General features: G+C 41.2%; 1 protein-coding gene across 3 annotated transcripts in view; it reads right to left on the bottom strand.

The window, feature by feature from the left end:
* CTTNBP2 (cortactin binding protein 2) overlaps positions 1 to 23,626 on the bottom strand; it is a 211,271-nt gene extending 187,645 nt beyond the window's left edge. For all 3 annotated transcript variants that reach the window (XM_043966829.1, XM_043966830.1, XM_043966831.1), the window contains exons 1-2: positions 23,362 to 23,626; positions 3,265 to 3,372 (exon numbers count right to left, since the gene is read on the bottom strand). In XM_043966829.1, coding sequence (XP_043822764.1) covers positions 3,265 to 3,372; positions 23,362 to 23,451 — 198 coding nt within the window. In that variant the 5' untranslated portion in view covers positions 23,452 to 23,626. The remainder of the gene's footprint in view (positions 1 to 3,264; positions 3,373 to 23,361) is intronic.
* Between the last annotated feature and the right edge of the window lie 230 nt (positions 23,627 to 23,856).

The raw sequence follows: 23,856 nt of genomic DNA, 5'->3' as shown, positions 1-23,856 counted from the left end.
GAACAAAGATAATGGGCTCTGTTTTGGATAACTTAAGTTTGAAAGGACATCCAGGTGAAGATTTGCAATGTGAGACTGGAATTCAGTTGAGAGATAAGGGCTGGATAAGTAGATTTGGAAGTCTTCTCCATAGAAGTGAGAGTTGAACCATTGGAAGCTGATAGGATCAAGCAACAGAATATAATGGAAAGAGGAGAAACTGCACAATGTATAAGCATATTTTAAGTACCTATAATCAGATTATTCAGAAAAATCAGCATCATTCAGAAGCAGCTGCATGCACAGTGGAAAAATCCAACTAACCCAGGTTCCAGGCACAGGCCTGTTGCTAACCAGGTATATAACCCTCCACAAGTTACTTAATCACTTTGGGTCTCCACTCCCCTGTAACACAAAGAGGTCAGACTAGATGAACTCCTAGATCCCTGAGCATGCTAATCATGCTTTTCCCTCTACTGCTATTTGTATATGACAACATTGCCCTTTAAAGTCTACCAAACATTACCTGCAATTGCTTACAAAATGCATGAATACACAAACCCCATTAAGTTCCCTCAGGGTTTGTATGCCAGGTCCAGACATAAGTTATCACAAGAAGTTGCACAGTAGACAGCATCTCCCAGGATAATTGTGAAAAGGATAGAGAAAAGACTAGGCTACAGATGGATTATTCCACTTTTGTTTGGTGAGAACAAATGATTCAATCAGCCTCCATAGGGAGCTGTGCATCTGAACCTTCTCCAACTAATCTATGATGGCTGTTTGGATGGTCATCATTCTGTTCTGTGCCCACATTAAGCATTCCAGTAAATATATCTTTACTGAGTAATCATTATACATTGAGATGGAAAACAAAATGAACACCACAGTGCACAAGCTAATGATGTAAATGCTCAACGTTATCAAAAATCCTTGTAACTTTGGACTCATGTATCTCTACTCTGAGTATAGTTCCTCTTTCCTGAAGCAGCTTCTTTTCCTTCATTGAACTGGATGACTCCTACAAACACCATTCTTCCTAGTTCACCAATTCTAAGGAAGATTTTGCTGCAACCAATTTCAGGAGGTACTGCTTTCTCAGAATTCCATGCCTGCCTTCTTCATGTTCCACTGGTTGGAGGCTGGCATATTCTAAAGTTTGCTACAATCCATACCTTTCTACTCACCTAGCCCATCTTTTCATCTACCTTCCTTCATTACTAGTTAGAGAAGAAAGCCTATTTTTGGTTTACAACATACACTGTCTTCCCTATATACTTTTTGTTTTGTTTTGTTATTTTGAGTGAGGCAATGAGGGTTAAGTGACTTGCCCAGGGTCACACAGCTAGTAAGTGTCAAGTGTCTGAGGCCAAATTTGAACTCAGGTTCTCCTGAATCCAGGGCTGGTGCTTTATCCACTGTGCTACCTAGCTGCCCCCCATATACTTTTACATGTTAAGCCACAAAAGGAACAAAATCCAAGGCAACAAGTATTTCCTAAGTGCTTATTATGTGCCAAGTAATATAGAAAGTGCTATAAATGCAAAGAAAAGAAAGAGTAAAAATTAGTTTCTGATCTCCAAGTGCTCAAAGTGTAATGGGGAGGGGGGTGGAAGGTGGAATACCTTCCAAATAATTGTGTACAAACAGGTTCTATACAGCATAAATTGGAGATAATCTCAGAGGGAAGGCATTAAGGATTCTTGAAAAAGGTGAAATTTTTTTTGAAGGGGGCAATGAGGGCCAAGTGACTTGCCCAAGGTCACACAGCTAGTAAGTGTCAAGTGTCTGAGGTTGGATTTGAACTCAGGTCCTCCTGAATCCAGGACAGGTGCATTATCCACTTCGCCACCTAGCTGCCCCTCAAAAAGTGAAACTTCAACTGAAACTTGAAGAAATGCAAGGAAACCAGGAGGCAGATGTGAGGAAGGAGAGAGTTCCATGGATGGAGGCAGCCAATTAAAACTTTGGGGACAGGGTAGCTTAGGTGGCACAGTGGATAAAGCACCGGCCTTGGAGTCAGGAGGACCTGAGTTCAAATCCAGCCTCAGACACTTGACACTTACTAGCTGTGTGACCTTGGGCAAGTCACTTAACCCCAATTGCCTCACAAAAAAGAAAAAAGTTTGGGGAGTAATTACTCAAGAAATAAAGAATTATGAAACAGAATGCTTTCTGTTTAGATATAATGTCACAAAATGGTAAAATAGCACAATTTAAAAACTTATGATGTGCTTATAATAATGTAACAATAATAAGCAACATGGGGCATTGATGAAGGTAACAGTGACTGAGCCAGTTTTCTTTCTCCTTCACACCTTTGTCCACTGTAGCAGAGGCTTTCTTCAGGACTCATTCTCCCCAGGCTCAGTATTCTAGGGGAATTGCATCTCAGGGGCTATTCCGTTTTCCCACAAATTATCCCCCCAAATGTACAAAGTATCCATGCCTTTTGATTGAGCAATGCCATTTCTAGGGGTATAATTCCAAGGAGGTCAAAGACAAAGAATTCACCGCAAAACTTTTTGTGGTACCAAGGAACTAGAAACAAAGTGGAGGCCTATTCATTTGGGAATGGATAGAGCATTTTGGGTACAAGAATGGAATATTTTTGTGCCATAATAAAAACCAGTAAGTATAAGGAATTCAGAGAAACATAGAAAGATTTATAAGCTAATATGGAGCGATAAAAGTCAAACCAAGAAAAAAATCCATATATAACAACTAAAACAATGTAAATAGAAAGAAAAATGATGACCAATCTTGGCTAAAGGAGAGATGAGAAAACATACCATGTTCCTTTCACTGAAGAGATGAACATTTTATATGCATCAGAATGTGTTGGGTGGTTTTGCTGGACTTAAAAAAAAGTCTTTGTTACAAGAAGCAGTTCACTGGGTAGGATAAGGGAGGGAAACATTAGGAAATGAATGTGATGTGAAAACAAAAGCCATCAATAAAACTTTTTACAAAAAAAACCCGCGGGGGCAGCTAGGTGGTACAGTGGATAAAGCACCAGCCCTGAATTCAGGAGGACCTGAGTTCAAATCTGGACTCAGACACTTGACACTTATTAGCTGTGTGACCCTAGGCAAGTCACTTAACCCTCACTGCCCTGCCAAAAAAAACCCACAAACCCACAACACCCCACCACTGTGGATGGAACATGACACTTGGAGCTGCTTGAACAAGTACAAATCAAAGAACCTTGGGGGATAGCCCTTGATGGAAAGACTAATTATAACTAGATTTTAACATGGCAATGAAATCTGAAAAGTAACTTACCCTCAGGGCCTCTATGACAAGGTCTCTAGCTTCCAGTTCTCCTTCCATTACACTGAGGAGCATTCGCAGCTCTGGCTTACTGAGTGTGTCCACATCAAATTCTTTTTTCTGCAAAGAAGAAATAAAGTGTTGAAAATACTGTTTTTAAAAGAAATATGTGGCACAGCTCAACATTTCCATTCTCCAAATGTTATAAAAATAGCCTGGCAATTTTTATTCCAATTGTTTGGCACATCTATGGCTGGACTATCCCACCAGGCATTTGGATATTTGCCCAGTGGCAGCTGGGTAGTCCTCATCCTTCAGGAATGGAAGGTGGAAACAGAATGGCCAACAGCCAAACTCCATCTCTGCCCTTAAATCCATCAACCATCATCAAAACCTCTCCCTCCAAGGAGCTTCCCCAGCATATGGACAATATTTTCCAAGTGGAATTATTTGGACAACATCAGCATACTTCCACCACTCAGGCACATTCAAGGGTCCCAGAGCACAGGCTAATGCTCAAGCTCATTGAGTCTAACTATAGTAACTCACATTCTCACATCACTTTAATTAAGACTTACAAAGTCATTTCCTCACAACGACCCTGTGAGGCAAATTTTGCAAGTATTATTAACCCCATTTTTACAAATGAAGAAACTAAATCTCTTAAAGACTAAGTGATTTGCCAAACTGTCTTGTTAGAAGAGGGAGGAAGAGTAGGGTAAAGTACATAGAGATCAGGCACATTTCATTCCAGGGAGGATTGAGTTTGATTTCCAGAATGAACCCAATGTTATGAATGTAATGAAGAAATAACCTCAAGTTATTTCTTCAATCCCTGGATCTTCCACCACCTGAAAAGAACCTGCTACCTAACTGTACAATATATGTATTCCTGTAGAGCTGTGTCTAATGTTAATATTTGTAAATCAGATCTCTTTTTTAAAGCCTTGGAGCAGATCCTTTCACAGAACCAATAAATACTCCCTCATTTGTAATGCCTTATGAGTTTGTTTTCTACCCACATATTGTCTAAAAGTGGCAAACATTTTTAACACCAACAATAGTAATCATAGCTAGTATTTGTATAGCATCTTAAAGTTTTCAAAGTGCTTTACAGAGTTTATAATGCTATTATTATTTTCTTTTTACAGGTGAGGAAACTGAAACAGAGGTTAAGTAACTGTCCCAAACTCACAGGGCTATCAAATGTCTAAGGTGGGATTTGAACTCAGGTCTTCCTGACTGTGGGTCCAACACACTACCCACTGTACCATCTAGCTGCCTATTCTAATGGGACTAGTTAGTGTATCTTCTCTGCAGGAACCATCTTTCAGGTCATCAAATTCATTCCATTTATGCTCTTATGCTCTTACATAAGATTTTTAAGAACAGGAATAAACAGAGCTATTAAGTTTCCAAGAGAGTGTCTCCATCAACCAACAACTGATTGCTCTAAAATACAGCATTGTGCTATGGCCGAACAAGGTATAAGGTCCTCTCCCTCCAAAGTGGCTTCTGATCTAACCTTAGTATCTTTCTGCATTCTTTCCTGCCATCTTATACATAAAACTATACTTCCATCATAGGATCATTATATATGAATTGTAAAAAGTGTTATAATGAACCAAATCAATCCATGATCCCATGCAGACTTAAGTTCACAGACAAGTTATAGGACTTGACCAAGGTCATAACAGTAATAGGAACCAGAGCCAGGATTTACACCTAGGTCCTCTAATCCTAGCACTCTTTGCACCACACAATCCTATAGCAAGGAAATATTAAGTAAAGAGGAGCACAGGCTACTACTCGTTAGGGAGTGGCTAATTGTTGTTAATGTTCTTAGAGATAAGTTTGGGTCATTTTTTAATTGATCTTAGATCAACAATAGCTATTCGGAGAAAATGGGAAGAGGAAAATAAGTGCTTTGGGCAAAAAACAAAAAGAATGTGTAGCCTTAGTGATCATCTATTTCCAAATCAACCTTAGAGCCTTGCCCTACAAATGTGAAAATAGCTGAAATCAGGAGACTAAGGTTTCTGACAGATAGAGACAGGATGTATTTCACAAGAGTCCATTTCTTTGGAAAATCTTTTAACTCTGATCCAATAACTTCAACCTAATGACCATAATAAAAGAAAGATAGTTGTTTTTGTCATTGAGCTGAGAGAAGGAGCCATTATTTATACATTGTTTAGAGTGCATGTTTATGGTGCTTCTGCCTCTTTTAAAGATTTGAGTTAATTGTACTTGTTTCTCAAAGCTTCATAAACCAAATGCTCCATCTTACCAATACACTTGCTTCTCATATTGTCCATTCCAGCAGAACCAGCCCACTACTAGCTGCTCTATGTACATGACATTAAAACAATCCCTCCTCCATGTCCATCCCTAAATGATCTTACCAAGGTCCGGAATATAATTCCTTCTCACCTCAGCCTCAGAGAATCACTGCTTTCCCAGGGGGCCACCTCTTACCCAAACCCTTGCCTATTCTCTCCAGTTATTTACATTCTCTCTTGAAATCCTTTTGCATATACATTGGCTTTACTTCCTTGTTTATGTTATATCTTTCAGAAGACTATAAGTTCTGTGAGGGCAGAGACTATTTTCAGTTATGGTCTTTGTACCCTCAGCACCTAGCACTATGCTTTACACAGAACGGGCAATTAATAAATGTCTGTTGGATTAAAGAAATGACAAATAAATATTATTTACTGCCAGGATTCTGATTGTATTGAAGATCAAGGCATCTGATCTAATTATTCCTATATTATGTGATCAAGGGTAATAAAAATACCCTTTTGTAACTAGCACCCTAACAATAAGATGGAACATTAATAGAATCCTGGTCTACTAAACTCTGATACACCACAAATTCACATACACTACAGGTCCAGTGTCTACAAACAATGTAATATAGCTCATATACCCCCAAGAATAAACCTCTCCTGTAATCCTATTCCTTTCAATGCTCATATTAGAATCAAGTACACAATATTAAATAAGGCATACAATTTAAAAACTCTTTATTCCCACCCCCACAGGAATGCTATTAATATTGAAGAACACGAATATGAAAATACCTAAAAATGTCAAGGTAATCTACAAATAGATTCAAAGTATTTTGACCCAACTGGAAGGGAAGAGGGAATAATTTATATAGCACCTACAATATGCCAGACACTGTTCTAAGTGCTTTAAGAAACATCTCATTTGATCCTGACAAACAACCCTGTGAGTTAGGTGCTATTATTATTTCCATTTTATAGTCGAGGAAACTGAGGCAAACAGAGGTTAAGTGACTTGCCCAGGGTCACACAGTGAGAAAGTATCTAAAGCCAAATGTGAACTCAGGTCTTTGTGACTCCAGGCCCAGTACTCTATCCCCTGCACCACAAACTATCAGCAAGAAATATAACTTTAAATTGTTTTTCTTGGATGTGGGTTTTACCAGTATAGACAGGTAATGGTGATGAAATATCCTCTACCAATCAATCAACGAGCATTTAGTAATTACCTACTAAGTGCCAAAAGGACCTTACATTTTATCCAGAGAAACAACAGGTACACAGATAACTATATACAAAATAAATAAAACATAAATAATTGGGGGAGGGGGGAAATAGAAAGGAAAAAAAGACACTACTAAGCTTGGGAGAAGGAGGAGGAAAGACTTCATCTAGGAACCAGCACTGGAGCTGAATTTTGAAGGACACTATAGATTTTTTGGGGTGGGGTGGGGTGGGGCAATGGGGTTAAGTGACTTGCCCAGGGTCACACAGCTAGTAAGTGTCAAGTGTCTGAGGTTGGATTTGAACTCAGGAACTCCTGAATCCAAGGCCGGTGCTTTATCCACTGCGCCACCTAGCTGCCCCGACACTATAGATTTTAAATGTAGAGATGAAGATATTCCAGGCAGGAGGTTAACCAGTGCAAACACAGAGAGATGGGACATTGAGAGTTGTGTTTGAAGAGAAACAAGGTGGCTAGACTGTAGAGAGCAAGAAGGATAATGAACAATATGGAAAAGCAGGTGGGAGCCAGGTTGTGAAGGGTTTCTATCTGGTTCTAAAGGTAGAAGGGAGGCACTGAAGTTTACTGAGTAGGGGGATACTATAGTCAGACCCATGCTTTAGAAGAATCCCTTTGGTAACTTTGGAAGGTCGAATGGGGAAAAGACCTGAAGCAAGGAAATCCAATGAGGAGAATATTGCAATAGTCCAGGTAAAAGATGATGAGGGCCTAAAATAGGGCTGTGGGGGCAGCCAGGTGGCGCAGTGGATAGAACACTGGCCCTGGATTCAGGAGGACCTGAGTTCAAATCCGGCCTCAGACACTTAACACTTAGTAGCCGTGTGACCCTGGGCAAGTCACTTAACCCCAATTGCCTTACCAAAAAAATAAATAAATTAAATAAAATAGGGCTGTGGACAAGAGGAAAGATGTGAGAGTTATAGATGTCAAAATGACAAGACTTAAAAATTTAGTCTTACATATTGCCTGGGAGTCAATCTCAAAAGGCATAAGTGCCTTGGGTGTCACAAAGTCAGTAAGTCTGGGAAGTCGCACAAACACAGGTCTTCATGATACTGAGACCAGCCCTCCATCCACTGTCATGCTGATCCTTTTACTTTTGCATACACAGAACTACCAATTTGGTAATTGTTGTAATTTGGTTGTAATCTGTTTTTACTGTTACCATTAAAGCTGGGAATTTTCTTTCTGACTATTTTTCAAATTTATACATTTGTGTTCCTCAAGAAAAACCGTTAAGACATTCAGAAAAGAATAAAGAAAAATTTCAATAAAAATGAAATTTTTTTGTAACTTAGGATGCTAAGAAAAGAAAGGCTGTCTAACCTTATTTCCCCCAAGAATTCTCAAAAGAACTTTCTCTGTATAGGAAGAGATATAAGACAAGAGTTATTGTATAATGTTGACTGTAATTTAGAGGGAAAAAATTATACATTGTCCCCATTTCCCCCATCTAAAAAAACCCCTACACTTCACTTGATGCTACCATCCTAAGCTATTATTTAATCTTGTTTCCCTTCAACAAAGAGCTAGAAAAAGCTATTTCTGCTTCTCAGCCCTTTGCAATCTGGCTTCTCACCTTCTCACTCATCAAAGTGCTCTCTGTGTTACCAATGATCTATTAATGCAATAGGTCAGAGCATCTTACACAATCCTCTTTCATGCTGCCTTTTTTTTTGGGGGGGGGGATACTAAAATGTTTGTTGGTTGGTTCACAATAAAAGGCTTTTTTAAAGCGAATGGCCTTTTCACAGTGCTTACTCTTTTGGACCTCTCAGGAACATGTGACACTTCTGACTACCCCCTCCTAGAAAAACTCTCCTTCCAGAGTTTTCATGATGTAACTCTCTCCCTGTTATCCTATCTGGCTGCTATTCCTTGTCCTTTCCTGAATCATCCCTATGCTACTTCCACATTTCTGTCTGAGTTCCCCAGGACTCTACCCTTGGCCTTCTTATTCCCCTCTCGAGATAAACTCATCAATCGCCATGTTTGTCATAATTGTCTCTATGCCCATGATTCCCAAAACTGTATCTCTCCAGGTCATGTCCCTCCTGAACTCCTTTTCTACATAACCAACTGCCTCCTGGACATCTCCAACTGGATGTCGTGTAAGATGTCTCACACTAACTATAGAGTAGTGTTTGAAAAGTGCTGGACTTGGATTAAGGAAGACCTAGGTTCAAATCCTGTCTTTCACAACCACTTGCTGTAAAACTCTGGGCAAGTCACTTAATACTCTCTGAACCTCAGGGTACTCATCCCTAAAATGAGGGGGGTTAGAATCAATGGCTTCTGAAGTCCCTTCCAGCTCTAAGTCTATGATTCCATGACCTATCTATTCCCTTCTTGCCATTCATACCACCACCAACCTAGTTCAGACACTCGCTACTCTGCTAGACTATTAGAACAGCTTTCTAATTGGTCCCTCTGCATCCAGTCTCTGCCCTTTCCAATTGATCCTCCACACAGCTGCCAAATCTATATTCTTAAAACACTGGTCTGACCATATCATTCCCCCGCTCAGGAAAATCCAGTGGCTCCTTCTGTTGTCCCCAAGCTGAAAAACAAACTACTTTGGCTTTGAAAGTACTTCACAGTCTGCCTCCAGCCAACTTTTCCACATATTACTCTCTTTCAAGGACTCCATGGTCTAGCCAAATCGAACCACTCACTATTCCCCACTCACTTCATTCCATCTTCCATCCCTAGTCCTTTTCTGTATCACATACTTGAAATGAACTCTCTGCTCACCTACAACCCAGAGGATCTCTAATTTCCATCAGGCTACAGCCCAGAAGCCGGCCTCCTTCCTTAAATAGACCCCATCTGGGCCCCTTCCGCTGCAGGCGCATTTAGCAATTTCTACATGTTTCTTCCCAACAAAATACTTTTTTTAAAAAAGAGAGAGAGAGGGGCAGCTAGATGGCGCAGTGGATAGAGAACTGGCCCTGGAGTCAGGAGTACCTGAGTTCAAATCTGGCCTCAGACACTTAACACTTACTAGCTGTGTGACCCTGGGCAAGTCGCTTAACCCCAATTGCCTCACTTAAAAAAAGAGAGAGAGAGAGAGAGAGAGAGAGAGAGAGAGAGAGAGAGAGAGAGAGAGAGAGAGAGAGAGAAGGGACTGTTTAATTTTTGTTTTTGTAACCCTAACACCTAGCAAAGTGCGGGGCACATAGATTCTTCATCTTAATTGGACTTGCTGAATTTAATTAAAACAGAGTGCTCACCAAATCATTCAAGATGGTATTGATCAACAGAACCAAGATAACTATTTTATGACCACATTCGCTGTGAAGGAAAATCACACTCGGAGACCTCCCAGCTCTGATGAATGCAACACCCAATTGTGACTTAGGCAGGCTGATGGCAAAACATGGCTCCCACCTCCTGGCAAAGAGGTAGTGCATATGGGCAGAATGAAGCATACATTTTCAGTCATGGTCAAGGTATTGATTTGTTTCACTAGACTGTATTTATGTGTTACCAGGGAGGCTGGGGGTGAGGGGGCAGGGGATGAGGGACAGGAGTCCCTCACTAGAAGGTGATAGTGATGTTTATTAATTAATTAATTTATTTTTAGCTAGGCACTTGGGGTTAAGTGACTTGCCCAGGGTCACACAGCTAGTAAGTGTCAAGTTTCTGAGGCCAAATTTGAACTCAGATACTCCTGACTCCAGGGCTGGTGCTCTATCCACTGGGCCACCTAGCTGCCCTGATAGTGATGTTTAAAAAAAGAGGCTTAGTGAAACATTAAAGGTAACCTCAGTGAAAAGTTTTAAAGAATAAGCTTTATAGATGGTGCTTGGTTCTCCCAATTCCTTTCAATTAAAAAAAAAAACATCCCAATTCTACAGTGCCTGAAAAGCACTCACACATTTCAGTTCCATTCCTGGCCTGCGACATCTACCAAGAAAAATATTCAGCATTTGGGGGTGAAGATGGTAGGGGTAAGTGTGTGTGTGTGTGTGTGTGTGTGTGTGTGTGTGTGTGTGTGTGTGTGTGTGAGAGAGAGAGAGAGAGAGAGAGAGAGAGAGAGAGAGAGAGAGAGAGAGAGAGAGAGAGAGAATGTGGCTTTTTATTTTATCACCTAGTTATAAAGCCTGTGTGTAAACTGAAGGGTATTCTAGCGGCTGGCTTCTGGAGACGCAAGCAGGGGACACAGTGCTCCCAAAGAGCACAGCACTTACACACAAAAGTACATCCTTAAGAAAAGGCAGTCCATTAAATCTACAGACACCATTCAGTAGAGCTCTGTTTTCAATCTCTCAGGATCATTTGGGAAGGAAAAAAATAACCTCTGTTTTGGCTTTCTCCGGGTAGACACATATCAAGAACAGATTGACAAAAAACATCACTGAACTAAGTTCGTTCTAACTGCCACTGCCTAATTTCTGCAAAACGGCCAAGCTGACACCTCCCTTCCAGGCAAAAGTGAAGAACACTGAAGTGTGCCAGCACATGCAATGGTAACAGCCAACTGCTAGGGCCACATGGCATCAGAGGATCATGGGTCTGGAGACAGCAATGACCTAACACACTACAGAGTCTAATCCCTTCATTTTACCTCTGAGGCAATGAATGAAGCTCCAGAGAGACTAAATGGTCAAAGCCCTTCTAACCCTGCACTTTCCAATTCTCTTACACCTCACCCCACACCCTCTTCAACCCAGTGACAAAGGCTCCCTTGCTATTCCTTGAGCAAAACATTCCATCTCCCTTGCTGGCTTCTTAGACTTCTTTTGAATTCTGGCTAAAATCCCACCCTCGACAGGAAGCCTGTCCTCCAATCTCTTAACTCTAGTGCTTCCCCTCTGTTGATTATTTCCTATTTATCCTGTTTACAGATTCTTTGTACATAGTTGTTTGCATGTTGTTTCCTTCATTAGAAAGTGAGCTCCCCGAGGGTAGGGGCTGTCTTTTGCCTTTCTTTGCATCCCCAGAACTTAGCAGAGGGCCTGGCACATTGGAGTAGGTTAATAAATGTTTCCTGACTCACTGGCTTGTCCACGGTCACAAAGACAGTGAGCCTCAGAGGTAGGATCTGAAGCCAGGCACACTGACTGCAAAGTCAGAGTTCTTCACCCAAAACCACAACTTCTTTACTTTGGGAAGCATTCCATCACTCATGGGAAGTCAGCCACTTGAGAGTCTAGCTTGTCCTAAAATGCAGTTATGAGGCAGCCCAGGAAGGGGATCACCTCTTAGATCTACTCCTAAAATGAATATTGGTGGTGTGAATTGAAACTATGAAGTAGTGCTGTAAGAGTAAATTCTCCAATAATCAATTAAGAAGTCAGTCAGTTGTTCTTAAAAGTTAATGCAGAGGGGCAGCTAGGTGGTGCAGTGGCTAGAGCACCAGCCCTGAAGTCAGGAGGACCTGAGTTCAAATCTGGCCTCAGACACTTAACAGTTACTAGCTGTGTGACCCTGGGCAAGTCACTTAACCCCAATTGCCTCACCAAAAAAAAAAAAAAGTTAATGCAGGAAACATTCTGTTGTACTAGAAAAGACAATGGCTGGGGAGTTAGGAGACATGAGCCTGACACTGGACTAGTTGTGTAATCCTGGCTATGTCACATTCACTCTAAATCTCAATTTCTTCATCTTTAAATGAGAAGGGTTTGAACTAGATCAGGGACATCCAATTATTTTCTGTCACATGATCAGAAATCCATGCTGTGTCGCCTGCATCCTTTCAAAAATTACTAACAATGACACACAGCCGATTAGTTGTTTTAAATATGGAATTGTTCCCCCCAGTAATACAAAAGCAATACACAAGAGAATTGAGTGGCAGCTGACCTCTAGAACATTCCTTGGGGCTACTGTCCCAGATAGACCACTAGATTGCAGAAATTTCTTACATAATTATCTGTACCTAAAAACATTGTTCTAAAGGGCCTAGAAAATTCATTTAAGCACTTTCTACAGAATCATCCTTTCATCTTGGTACGAAATACTTTGGATAATCAATATTTACTATTATTATTTTTTTCTGCAGGGCAATGAGGGTTAAGTGACTTGCCCAGGGTCATGAAGCTACTAAGTATCAAGTGTCTGAGGTCATATTTGAACTCAGGTCCTCCTGAATCCAGGGCTGGTGCTTTATCCACTGCCCCACCTTAGCTGCCCCAATATTTACTATTATTAGGTAAAAAGTATGGGAAAGGCAAAACCACTGTATGTGGAGTCAGAAGACCTGGATTTGAATCTTGGTTTGGTCACTTACAACCTGTGTGACCTAAGGCAAATTATTTCATCTTTCCATGCCTCCATTTTGTTATCTGTAAAATGAGAATGATTATTAAGGTTCCTTTGTTTCAGATCTAATATTTCATGATCTGTGACTGTATGGTGCTAATAATTATGGTAATATTTAGAAACTACCCACATTGTTTTCTTCTGGACGATTCAATGTTTTTGATCTAAGGGTTTGTGGTTTTGTAGCAACTGGGAATAAGTGGTGGGAAAAAAGAAAGAAAGCAAGAATGAGTCTTTTGAAATTTGTAGGCAAAGATCACATTTTGAAAGATTTTTAATACCGAGAGATACTAACATCCTAAAAATTTATCCTCCAGCAGAGATCAAGCATACATTTTCCCTTAGTCCACAAAATTTACATTGTATCCAATGACAGTGCTGGGGTTCTCTGGCAGAATTAATCTTTCAAGAGAAATGTGGGGGAAAGAACTGCACTGAATATTTATTTCTAAATTGTTGGATCTTTTCAAGGCACTTTCAAACTACATAGTCTTTCGCATCAACACCGCTTCATGAATTAATACCTCTGTCCTCTCTTTTTTATGTTTAGAAACTGGGGCACAAAGAGAGAAATGGCTTGGTTAATGACAAACAGTCAAATTAGGTCACTGGCGGTCATGAATAGAACCTAGGTCCTTCAGGGTTCACCAATTATTACTTAGTCCATTGAAAACTATGTATTGCTTCCTTTGTGCAAGGTAGGGTGTAATTGTCTATCTGATTCTGGTATAAAGCAAGAGCATATGCAAATAGAGAGAACAGCATAACAGTCTTCATTTACTTCAAAGCCACACTCATGACTTCATGGATCAGTTCTAGAAGCACTAAGTGGTCAACCTCTATTACAAAAACTAAGGAAAATTGTGTGTTGATTAGGAATCACCATAAAGTTTACAGAGTTAAGAATCGTTAGATTAAGGGCAGCTAGGGGCGCAATGGATAAAGCACCGGCCAGGGATTCAGGAGGATCTTAGTTCAAATCTGCCTCAAACACTTGACACTTACTAGCTGTGTGACCCTGGACAAGTCACTTAACCCTCATTGGCCCCGCCCAAAAAAGAAAAGAAAAGAATCATAAGATTAAATTAATGCGTCTGAACATTTCAGCTTCCCATTTAGCTCTTCTCTGACAATGGTAAACTTTAGAACCTCCCTTCTCTGATAAAATCCACACACACATGCATGTAAATACACATACACATATACACGCACACACACAATTTGCACTTATATTTAAGATAGCAAAGTAGCAATTACATGTAACCAGGACAAGATCATGAACAAAAAACTTGACTAGGGAAACAGAAACCAGTAACCTGCTACTGGGTATAATTAAATTTGACTAAGAGAAAACTCGAAAACCAGAGAAAAAGCAAATGATGGAGGCGGTCTCAGATTCACAAACCAGGGACTACGACCTCCTTGTCACCCTTTTTAGTAAGGGCACTTCAGATAGTACAAAGTAATGCTTCCCCATTTCTATTTTTCAATGTTACAAGATCCCTGTAGAGGGTCTTTGGTTAAAAGAATCTGCAGGAGCCAGCCGCTCGATGAAATATGTTTTTTAAGAAGCTTGAATTGCACTTATAAATATCTGTCCCAAGATCCAGCTTGAAATGGCCAAATCCCAGCACTAATATTCAAAAGAGTAACTTGAGATACCTGAGAGATTAAATGATGCACTTCAGCGAGAACTCAGACCTCCCAAAGAAATTTTGTTGTTGTTAAATACCATATTGTTGTGGGCCCAAAGTCCCCCAGAAGTTCTCTGGGGCACACTGAGGATCTTCTCCTTGAAAAACTAAACCAGAGGACAGATACGCCTAGAGAGATAAGTGGAACCAAATGGAACTGAGCTAGCTTCGGGACCTCCACCCTTCATTCTGATCTCCCTTACCCCTGGGGAGATAAATTTGGGTGTGACTGCGGCCTTTGTGTCCTGAACAGAGAGATGGCTTGAGAGATCCCTAGCCACCCCTCACCCAATTCCTCTGGCCACCACCAGTGGGGGACAGTCCTCCCTCACTAAAGGAACTTTCCACAGGCAGATGGTCCCACCCCCATCAGTCCCCTATAAAAGTCTCCCTGCTTGAGGAGATTGGCACCTCGGAGCCACGTGCTTTGTTCCATACCTATCTCCCCATGAGAAGTCCAAGGATTTCTTTCATGGTTCCCCACCCTTTCCCTTGCCCCTAATAAACTACCATCTTATTTCTAACTGCTTTTGTGTGCAAAAGGGTGTCATTCTTTAAAGAGGAATTCCTAAGAACCCCAACCCCGTACCCAAACCCTCCCCCTACCCCATTTCCCCCATAACAATATTAAAATTTCAAAACAAAAGTACTCAGGAAACAAACATCTAGTCTCAACCACAATATTAACTTGGGCTATATTGCATTTGCTGGATTTAAACATTTTAATTGGCATTTAGCCTACTGAATGGATGCAAATATTTAATACATTCAGTGTAAGCAAATAAAAAGAATTAAAAGGCTACATACATACAAGGCATTAAAATGGTTCTCAATATTTGTGGGTATGGTTCTTACCAACAACAACAGTCAAGTCATGGTCAGGATTGTGGCAGCAGAATGACTACTATTATCATACTTGTTTTACTCCTATCTCCAGTGCCTAGAGGTATTGATAGGTACTTAATAAAACCTTGATTGATAAATTTCTTCTTTTCTTTTCACTGTGCTACCTACTTCTTAGTGTAATTTTATATTCCTCAGCAATACCAAAGTTAGCTTCTTTCTCTTGTTGCCCATCTCCAAAAGACAAACCAATACTGGAACTTCAATGTTACATAAGCCTTGCTTGAGGCGTTCAGATAGAGAAATTCAACCTCTGAACCAGTACTTGTGATAAAGAAGAAATAGGGAAAGTCATGAAGGATGGAATTATTCAAATTCTTCTTTGGGTGTATTTAGTTCTTTAATTTTGCCCCACTATGCATTAGATCATACATAGGGTCATTGATCTGAGTATGACTGAAAAAAATCTTACAAGCCATCTAGTAGTACAACCTCCCTCATCTTACAGATGAGACAAAGAGGTTAAGTGAATTCCACAAGGTCACACAGGTAGTAAGCATCAGAGGTATTATATGAACCCAGGTCTTCTGAATTCAGAGTCAAGTCTTTCTACTGGACCATATGTCCAGAACGATTTAAATCAGTCTTTACTGTCTTCTCTCCACGCCTCTTGTTTTCTGTATTTTTCCCAACTCCCAATGCCTCAGTGACAACCATGACCCACTAAAAGCCTACCAAGACTGAAAGGAGGGGTCAAGCTTGGGAGTCAATGGGGAAAGGGTGTGAAAAGGAAGAACTGTCATTTCTACATATCAATCCCTCTTCTTAACTAAAGAATAAAAGGGGAAAACTGGTAGTTTTCATGAAAATGAAAAGGGAGGCAGAAGGTGGACAGAAAGTAACCAAGTAAAAAAGGGGAAATAAAATGAGGCATGGGAAAGGGGAAGTTTTAAACATGATAAAAGAATCACCTGGAGAAAGATAGGAAAAGACATAGGTTCACTGAATTTGCTATAATAATCCATTGCCAATCATTTGTTAACCCCATGATCAATATTTTTCTTAATCTTAATATACACAAAAATACACAAAGTTAAACTAAGAAATTACTTCAGTAGGAATGCATCCAATACTCACTCATCCATTGTGTAAGACAGTGTATACTTTTCAGATGACTGATATGGATCGATGACTGTGAACCATATTCACTGTGGGAAAATGAACTGGCCTCTACCAGAACTAAATCTAAGCTTCCATATCTACACTTCTTTGTAGATATATAATCAGATCTATGATTGCGTTACTATAGGGACTACCCAGCAAAGAATTTCTTTGACCAAGGCAAATCAGTTTCTTCCCTGCAATTTATAGTTGGAGAGTTGTCTGGGGGCATTGAGAGTAAGTGACATGCCCAGGATAGCAGAGCCAGTATGTGTAAGAAGAGGAACCTGAGATCTCTATCCACTATACCATACTGACTGTATGTAGACATTGAATGTAATTATCACTACCTCTGAGGAAAATCTAACCAATGTACAGCAGGCAACACAAAATGGAGCCCCCCCCCCCAAAAAAAATAGCCCAGAAATCACTCCAGCTAGAAAACAACTGGATTCCAATGCTATGCAAAGTGACATGTCATCCCAGCTCCATGACAGATTAGGGCAGTAGTGTCACTTGAATAGAAAGAGATCCTGCTGGGCAGCATACTAACTTAGAATACCACAAATTAACATTATTTATGTTGTGCTGCACTTTTATTTAGGTTGTTAAGCATTTCCCAATTACATTTTAATCTGGTTTTTATTATCAGAGGGAAGAGGAAAGGTGACTGAGATGCTGGTAAAGCTGACAGATATGCCTACTACATTCTGATATCTAAAAAATTTTTTTGAGAATGATCTCTGTCTAAATAGAGGATATCCTTGTTTAAAATATGAGAAGGGAAGAGATAGGCTTTTGCAGATAATTCTGTATAGCAGACCACATGTTCCCAATCACTGAGCAGACTAGAAGGTACAGAGAACGCATGAAATATTTATTATCTGCTGATTACAAAAAGCATTTGATATGGGGGGGGGGGGCGGCTAGATAGGACAGTGGATAAAGCACCGGCCATGGATTCAGGAGTACCTGAGTTCAAATCTGGCCTTGGACACTTGACACTTACTAGCTGTGTGACCCTGGGCAAGTCACTTAACCCTCATTGCCTGCAAAAAAACAAAAAACAAGAAAAAGTATTTGATTTTGTAAGGCAAAATATAGCCTCACAGGCTCTATTTCAACAATCTGTCCTTCGTGCATATTTTATGATAATACAAGGAGCCTTAATAGTTGCCACCACAGTGATAATTTTGCTCAGTGATCCTTTAGTTATCAACAATAAACAAATCAGAGATGAGGGAGCACACTACAGCTTTATATGCTCACCAAAAATTTATACTATTGTCATGGAGGACTTCCTGCAAAGAATCTAAATAAAGAAGAGATTTTGTATAGATGGCTAGGTCATCTACATGGCTACTGTTTGTAGATGATACTGCACTGATGTTGTCATCTCAGAATACTACAGGTCTCCTCCTCAGGGAGCTAAATGACCATTCAAAAAAGATTAGCCTTGAAAGTCACACAAAAGAAAAAACAAGTTAATGAAGAATAAATATCATCCAGATTTGGACAGGTGGTTCAATGGACAGCCTGCTCTGTTAGCCCATGAACATAATAGACAAGCATTGTAGCTCAGCAATGAGCTAGGCCCAGGACAGAATACAAGGAAAAGAGAGGCCCAAGATATATTTGAAAAATTTAGCAACACTTTCAATGATCCTATGATGCTGCCTGACATAAAAACTCATTTTAAAAAGTATACTATATTCCCCATAGTACAAGACGGCTTCAAATCATGGATAGCTGAAGAATCAAAATGCAGAGTGATGTAAAAGACAACGGAGAAATGAATGGTGCATGTAAGTAGGCAAAAGCAGTCCAAGATTACCTGAGGACATCAAGAGCAATAAAGATGGAATCAGGGCAATGTGGTATTGGAAAAGGTGGGTCAGTCAAGTATGAAGAGTGATGATGATAACATATGGCCAGCCTAAGTGCAAGGCTAGTATCCATAAAATGTTTAAACCCAAGACTGGGATGTTAAATTTTCTACGGGGGGGCAGCTAGGTGGCTCAGTGGATAAAGCACTGGCCTGGATTCAGGAGGACCTGAGTTCAAATCTGAATCTCAGACACTTGACACTTACTATTGTGTAACCCTGGGCAAGTCACTTAACCCTCATTGCCCCACCCCATCCGTAAAAATAATTCTATGGAGTATTTATGGGAAGGCATGGACAAAAACCATGCAGGATTAAGAAAGCATTGATAGGGCTGGGAGTTCTACCAGTAGAGGAATTACTCACAAAAGACCATGAAGGCACTAAGGTATGCATAAAGATACTGATATAAGGCTGAACTGAAGTTCTATTGTTTCAACTCTTCAGAGGATCATAGATTTAGAGTGGTAAGGACCATTTGAGCTTATCCAGTCCAAAACCTTATTTTGAGTCCAAAACCCAAAGTCATTATTAAGTGTTGCCTTAGGTCCCACAGCTAATAAGTATCAGAGGTAAGATTTGAACCCCCATTTTCTGTGACGCCACCCTTCTTCAATCCAGCCCTCATAAGAGTGTACCATGCTGCCTACCTATTGCCACTCTGAGATGCTGGTAAAGGTTATAGATGAGAAAACAATGCTAATCTGTGTTCACGTTACACAATCTGAATGAAGCTACTTAGAACATCCCAGATTTTCCACTGATTGTGTGACTTTGACCCAATCAGACACTTAGAGCCTCAGTTTCCTTGCCTATAAAATGATTTCTGAGGCCTCCTCAGACTATGACAACTGAGCGTTTCTCCTTTTCCCTAGGATACATTGTTTTAGATTACAGACATTTCCCATGCCTGAAAGGCTCCCTCCTTCTAAACCTTCCTACTTCCTACAAATCCCAGCAAAAATCCCATTGTCTACAGGAATCCTAGATGATCCCCTTAATTTTAGTGCCTTCCCCTGCTGATTAATTCCAATTTATCCCATATGTATCTTGTTTGCATGTAGTTGTTTGTATGAATAACTTGAGAGCAGGGACTGCCTTTTGTCCTTTTTTGTATCCCTAACTCTTAGCACAGTGGCTGGTATAGAGAAGGCACTTAAATAATTATGGATTGACTGAAACGGAGGTAATGTATCCCCTATAGCATTTTTCAAACTTTAAAATGCTATATGTGTCAATTATGATTATTAAAGAGAAAAATGTAGAACCTTAAAAAATGCTAAAAACCATGCCTCTCCCATGTTTGGGCAAGTCAGTAATTCCACAGTTTTTAATCCAGTAAATCTTTGTTTTCCCCTTTGAAAAAGATGATAAAGCAAGGCATCCATCACATACAGCTATTTGATAACGACATTTTTGCTGTATTTTGAAAGAAAATGGCTTAGCGATGATTTGTATTTCATTTAAGAAGGAGCTTTTCATTGCTGGCTCTACCCCAAAACTCACCTGCAAGACATCAGGAAAATTTATAAAATGTGACAGTTATTTTTTTTATTAATCTGTCACTGCAGGTGTAAATCATTCAGTGATATTTAGAACTTTTTAACAAAATCTTTGCCTAAGTTTCCTCATTGCCCTCACATTATTGCTATGACAACAAAGAATATACACTAAATATTTTGCACATAAACCGAATCTGGCATTTGGTCCAGGAAAGCCCTGAATGATCTTTATCTCCCCAGCTACTCAAATTATTTGGTGACAATTTTAAAAAGCATTTCTTTCCATGCTATCCTATATATTAGGAGTTATTCCCACAGTGGAATGATAATATGAATTCCCAGAGTCACAATATTTGGCTATGGAATTGAAAATACTACTAGATTCCTGGAATGGTTGACAGCACTTGATAACTGATTCGATAGCACCAATAGTACTGGCTGTCTTAATTGTTACAATCCCTTTCATTGCACTGGCTATGCTTTTAGGATTTAAATAGCTGAACAAAACTTTCACAACCTGAATTAAAAACACTCCCCTGGAAATCATATTAAACTGAAAAACTATAAATTCAACTTGTTTCCAGGCAACCATCCAAATAGATCAACTTTCAGGGGGAAAAAAACCCACCAACTTCCAAAAAATAACCCTACATTGCTTTTAAGGATCATTTAAATCCTCATTAGCAAAAGAAATACACACCTAATTTAAAATAAATTAAAGCTATGTTTTTTTTAAAGATATAAAAAGCCATACTTTCCAAAATATACGGAATTTAAAACATTACAGGAAGGACTCAATCAGCCAAGAATATGTAGGAGTGTGAAAATATCTCTTGCTTTTAAACACTGGGTGATAAATTGCATCTGTGTGAAAATATCACCTCTCCAGCTCCTTTTACTTTAATTTAAAATTAGCCTTCAGGGCATCAACTAAACTGACAATGGAGAATGGCTGACATTATAAGTAAACACACCTTTTTTTTTTAAACTGCATTTTTAAAGGAAAAAAGCTTTCCCAGCTATTAAAAAAGAGGGATTAATTAAAAGATAAGTTATAAGATGCCAAAAGATTAACCTCACCAAAAAATATCTAGTCTAAAGGAATCTCGGGTTAAGATTTTTCTCTGGCTAGCCTCAACATTAAACCTCAAACTAATTACACACACACACACATACACACACACACACATCTGACTCCTGGGATTTTATGAATTATTAAACAATAAAAAAAGAACTAACATCAACATCACAAAAATCAACTTCACCATCCCCATCTGGATTTATAGCCTAAACAAATATATAAGTCAGAATCCATAAATCAAGTGTTTATGTTTTCTCTACTTTCAGTGGGTGATTGAAGTCCTAAGTGTCATAACAAAGAAGCGCATTCTAATTATGCAATGAGACCTACAGAGTAAACCCTTTTTTTAAGAAAAAGAAAAAATATTTTTCACCTTCACTCCCTCTCCTTATCCATCATCATACCAGGAAGATTCCTGGTCATTTTCACTAACACATAATTGTTTTCTGGCTTAATAGCAGTCTCGATTGTGTTTCACATGAGGCTACTGGTTTTCCACATCATAAATTGGACAGTTTCATTTGCAATCCTAATGCCTTTAAAAAAAATTCCAGTGTCAATAACGGGATTCTTCTAAAAACCGGGAGACCAAAATCTAGCCGTTTCAGAAGTAGAAATCAATAGCTCTCCTACTTCTCTCCCAGATCCTCACATCTCTCGTATATTTCTCCTTTTCTTCAGCACGTTTCAGTCCTTGTTATTGCCCTGCACGCACTATCCCCCACAACCCCCCACCCCACCCCCCATCCCAACCCCTTCCTTCTTCCTTCCCTACACTCAGGTAAGGTTCTAAGGGAGTGAAATAACATTAAGCAGGATAGCTAGGGAAAGTTGAAAAGATTTTAGCTGTTTACTCTTGGCCCTGTCCCCTTTCTGACTGAAATGTAAGCTCAGTTGAAGTAGTAAGAGACAAGAAAGAAGAGTGAATGGTACAAGACAGAAGAGCTGATAGAAATCCTTATTTCCTTCGCATCATCAGAACCCCACACTGAAAATAACTAAAGCAAGAGAGGGGCCAAGGATAGGCAGGCAGGCAGAACAGTACTATTAAAAAAAAAAAGACACAACAAAAAAACAGGCTCCATGCTGCTCTAAACAGCCACGCTGTTTCCTCAAATGTTGGAAACATTTTCCACCCATTACGTGGAGTTCAGCTCTATTCAACAGCAAGGGCTTGTCACCTGCTCTGATTTCCACCCACAAGGTAAAAAGATGCAGGCGGAGGAGAGGGGCAGGTATTAGGGGGCACAGATACAAAAAACGAAGGTGATTTAATATCAAAACCTCGTCCTGAACCGGTCTCTCGGTCTCAGTCTCTGATGGTCTCTGTCTCTCTGCCTCCCCCCACCCCACCCCAGCTTCTCTCAGAACAACTCTAAAAGGGGGGGGTGGTGAGAAGGGGGCTTCAAGGAATCAAAGGAAATGCCAGTGCCTGGCCACTGGCAGCCGGAAGACCAAACCACCCGTGGATTTCTGTGGTGACTTTGCCCAGAGGCATCTCCACAGCATCCTCAGACACACAATAGGTAGCTGCACACCTGTCCTATATCTAACCTGAAATCCTCCTCCTCCTCCTCTTCCCCGAAGATTTCTTAAGACCCCTAGCGAGGTGCCAAGCGTCCACCTCTAAGACTCGCCCATAGACAAACACACACACACACACACACACACACACACACACACACACACAAACACGCGCGCGACAGAGATGCAAACAATAGGGGGTCAAGTTCGCAGGGAAGCACACCACAATTCACCCTCCACCAAACCGATAGGGGTTGGGGAGAGTGGGAAGGCTTGGGGGAGAAGAGGAGGAGGGCGTGCGAAGAGGGTGGGAAGGGTGCGGGTGGCTAGGGGAGCGGGCTCCCGAGAGGTGCCCCGTAGCGGGGGGGGGGGGGGGCTAGTCGAGGAAGGCTGGAGGAAGGGACGGGGAGCTTTCCAGCTGCAGGGGAAGATCGGGAGATACCCCCAACCACCTCCCGCCCCACCCCTCCAGTTGCAGGGGTGTGGCGTGGGGACGAAAGGTATTCCCGGGAGGGAGGAAGGTTGCAGAGCCTCGTAGACCGCGGAACCCGCCAGCTTCAGCCCCAGCCCCCTGCACCACCGCCTGCTACGCGCCCGCCCCAGGAGCTCAGTTACCGCCGCCGCCGCCGCCGCTGCCGGAGCTCCCGCCGGGTCCTCCGGGGTGCGGGAGAAGTCGGGCTCGCAGCTCGCCCCGTCCGTCGCCATCTTCCTGCTCTAGCGGATCTGAATGCGAGCACCGAGCTGCAGCTCCCCAGCTCAGCCCCCTCGCTCTGCACGGAAGGCGCTTAACCCCCTGCGCGCCGAAGAGCCGGGCCCACAGACTGGCGGAGAGGCGAGGAAGGAGTCTGGAGCGCCGCGCTCTGCACACCTCCCCAGCTCCGCACCCCCAGCCCGCAAAGCACAGCACACTCCTCCCCTCGCCCGCCCGCCCCCGCCGCGCTTTAACCCGCTGCGCGCTGGAGCCCAGCCCAGCGCGGCGCCCCGGTGCCAGGGAGGGGCCCGCAGGCAGGGCGCAGGCGGGCACCCCTGCTTTCTCGTGCTGCACGCCTCACTTCTTTCCGACTCCTGGAGCCTACGCCGTCAGGCATCCCGGTGGAAGGGTCTCTGGGG

Source organism: Dromiciops gliroides, chromosome 5 (assembly GCF_019393635.1).
Source record: "Dromiciops gliroides isolate mDroGli1 chromosome 5, mDroGli1.pri, whole genome shotgun sequence".
Taxonomy (NCBI): domain Eukaryota; kingdom Metazoa; phylum Chordata; class Mammalia; order Microbiotheria; family Microbiotheriidae; genus Dromiciops; species Dromiciops gliroides.
The sequence above is the reverse complement of the archived record's forward strand: the minus strand, read 5'-3'. Positions and strand labels throughout refer to the sequence as shown.